The 2,360-nt window shown below is 46.6% G+C and overlaps 1 protein-coding gene across 1 annotated transcript; it reads left to right on the top strand.

Moving 5' to 3' along the window:
• Positions 1-1,181: 1,181 nt before the first annotated feature.
• LOC131425759 (uncharacterized) lies at positions 1,182-2,089 on the top strand. Its single transcript, XM_058587901.1, has one exon. It carries the CDS (start codon positions 1,182-1,184, stop codon positions 1,974-1,976), a length of 795 nt encoding a protein of 264 aa, XP_058443884.1. The 3' UTR covers positions 1,977-2,089.
• The last annotated feature ends 271 nt before the right edge of the window (positions 2,090-2,360 follow it).

Genomic DNA, 2,360 nt, shown 5'->3' with positions numbered 1-2,360 from the left:
TCGGCATAGCAACCGTATAGGTTCAGTCGGTTTACGTCGACACGATCGTGTTTGACATAACTCGCGGCGGAGAAAATCGCGCTAATGTTTATATGTCCGAGAACCCAGCAGCCCACTGAACAAATCGACATCCACACAAATACTCTCTAGCAGGCGATGTTTGATTCACGCTTCGAAGGACACGGCCGCTATGCTATTCGTTCGACCCGCGCTCCACTGATGTCTGCGAGATCTTACAATTTTAAAATTTCAATGCATGTACATATTCCAAAAACGATAAGAAAGTAAAATCGTTCAATGCTTGTCCGAGATCCACCACCCACTATAATCTCCCACTATCATGTCCAGAGACCATTTTCGCTTAGGTGTGAGTGTGTGGAAAATATGGCTTCATGGCACGGCTGGATCTAATTTTCACCGATTTTCCTTTTCGCTTTCGTGATCGGACAGATCGTTCGCGCTTTCGCGAGTCCACTGGCCAGGATGCGTGTTTGTTTCTGTGTGTGCGACACAAATAGCAATAGCAGCAATACGGGCGAAGCGAGTGCAACACTGGAATTGCATGTGCTGCATCCTCATCAGAGCGCGTCAGCGACCGTCAATTTATCGTTTTTACTTTTTTTTTGTTTCGATCCACAGACTGGCGATTTATGGAGGTACCCAACATACAAACTAGTTGCTGTTTGTTGCAAATTAATTACTGAAGCTTGCGAATAGTTTTTCACTGCTTGCTCAAACATAAATGATTTTGTGACCACCAACCGGATCTACTGCATCTTGTTGGTGGGTGGAATTGGCGAAGGAAAAAGGCGAGTGCATCAGCCTACGAACAGCTGGAGAGCCATATGTTCGCACATGTTTACGCTCTAAAAAGTTCTAGTTCCTCTGTAAATGCAGTGGTATGCACATGCACTAACACACACACTCACACACGGATACATATGTAGGCTTTGCACTGTATGAGCGTTTGAAAATTTTACATACGGACACGAAGGGTGTTGGGTAGGCCAGTTTTCGACGAATAAAATCTGGGTACTTCCCAAGGAAAGCTATCAGTAGTATAAATGGTTCAAACCGGTTCAGATCGAAGGAAGTGCACTGGTATCAATCCTTCAATTAGTAGATTAGTTTAATTTTTTAGTCAATTTGCACCCATCAAACCTCAGACAAACTAATAGACTATGGCGTCCTTCAAGTTAGTGTGTAGTGTGATCTGTGTGTTAGTCGCCATCGAATCCGCCACCGCCGCTGAAGATGGAACGGTGCGTGCCCTGCGGAAAGTGTACTCCCTCTGTGAGGATAGTGACGAATTGCTCAAATGTATCAAGGTTCAAGCACTGAAATTGACCGACCGAGCTATCAAACTGCCAAGCGTAAAGCTGATTGACGGTATTTCGATTGTGAAGAAGGCCGACGGTGAGAGCCAACAACGTGCCCTGAACGAACCGGCGCTCAACGACCTCGAACTGAACAAACTGCCCTCGGCCAAGATCGACGAGCTGCTGTATCAACGTGCTGCTCGCTTCATGGATTCTCACCAGCTTTCACTGAACGTACCACGGATGCTCGCTTCGGGACAGCAAGAAACCGGACGTCTCGTCGAGGAAGGCCGAAAGAAGATGAAGAAGTACCTCGGACCATTCCTCGCTGCAATGGCTATCAAGGGAGGTATCCTCACCATGGTCTACCATTCCATTGCTATCGTTGCCGGCAAAGCTCTGATCATCGGTAAGATCGCTCTGGTCATTTCCGCCATCATCGGTCTGAAGAAACTGGTCACTCCAGAAGGACACGAAAAGACCACCTACGAGATTGTGAAGCATCCGCATGTCCAACAGAGCCATACCTATTCGTCGAATCACGGTGAATTCGATAACCACGAATCAGGCCAGTTCCACCGTAGCTTCGGAAACTCTGTCAGCAACGATATGCAAATGCAGGACCGTGCATACCGAGCTCATGTTCCCAAGAACTAAGCTCTCCAGGTCGCCAAACTCTACATCCAAGGAACTCTCCAGCAACCCGTGCTCTAATCGGTCATTAGGATACGAAAAACCCATATAGATTTAGAAAACCAAATTCAGGGATCACCCGATCCCTGACGTGCGCACACTTCGAGATCTTGTCGATCTGAATTACCACTCCTAGAATGCAGTAAACGAAAGCATGCAGCAAGTGGAAATGAGAACAAAAAAAAACAACGCGGCTAGCTCATGACCTGGGACGATCAACCATCATCGCTTTTACCCCAACTCCAACATCTTGACGTTGCCCCACTTGACCAAGTTTGATGCCCGGGTCCGGCCACTTTGTACGCTATCTTGTATTTATTATTTATTGTAATTATAAATGTAATTTAA

The sequence above is a fragment of the Malaya genurostris genome, chromosome 1 (assembly GCF_030247185.1).
Source record: "Malaya genurostris strain Urasoe2022 chromosome 1, Malgen_1.1, whole genome shotgun sequence".
Lineage (NCBI taxonomy): Eukaryota > Metazoa > Arthropoda > Insecta > Diptera > Culicidae > Malaya > Malaya genurostris.
The sequence above is the reverse complement of the archived record's forward strand: the minus strand, read 5'-3'. Positions and strand labels throughout refer to the sequence as shown.

Coding starts and splice junctions, on each gene's coding strand:
- LOC131425759 (XM_058587901.1), top strand. CDS start 1,182: ATGGCGTCCTTCAAGTTAGTGTGTAGTGTGATCTGTGTGTTAGTCGCC.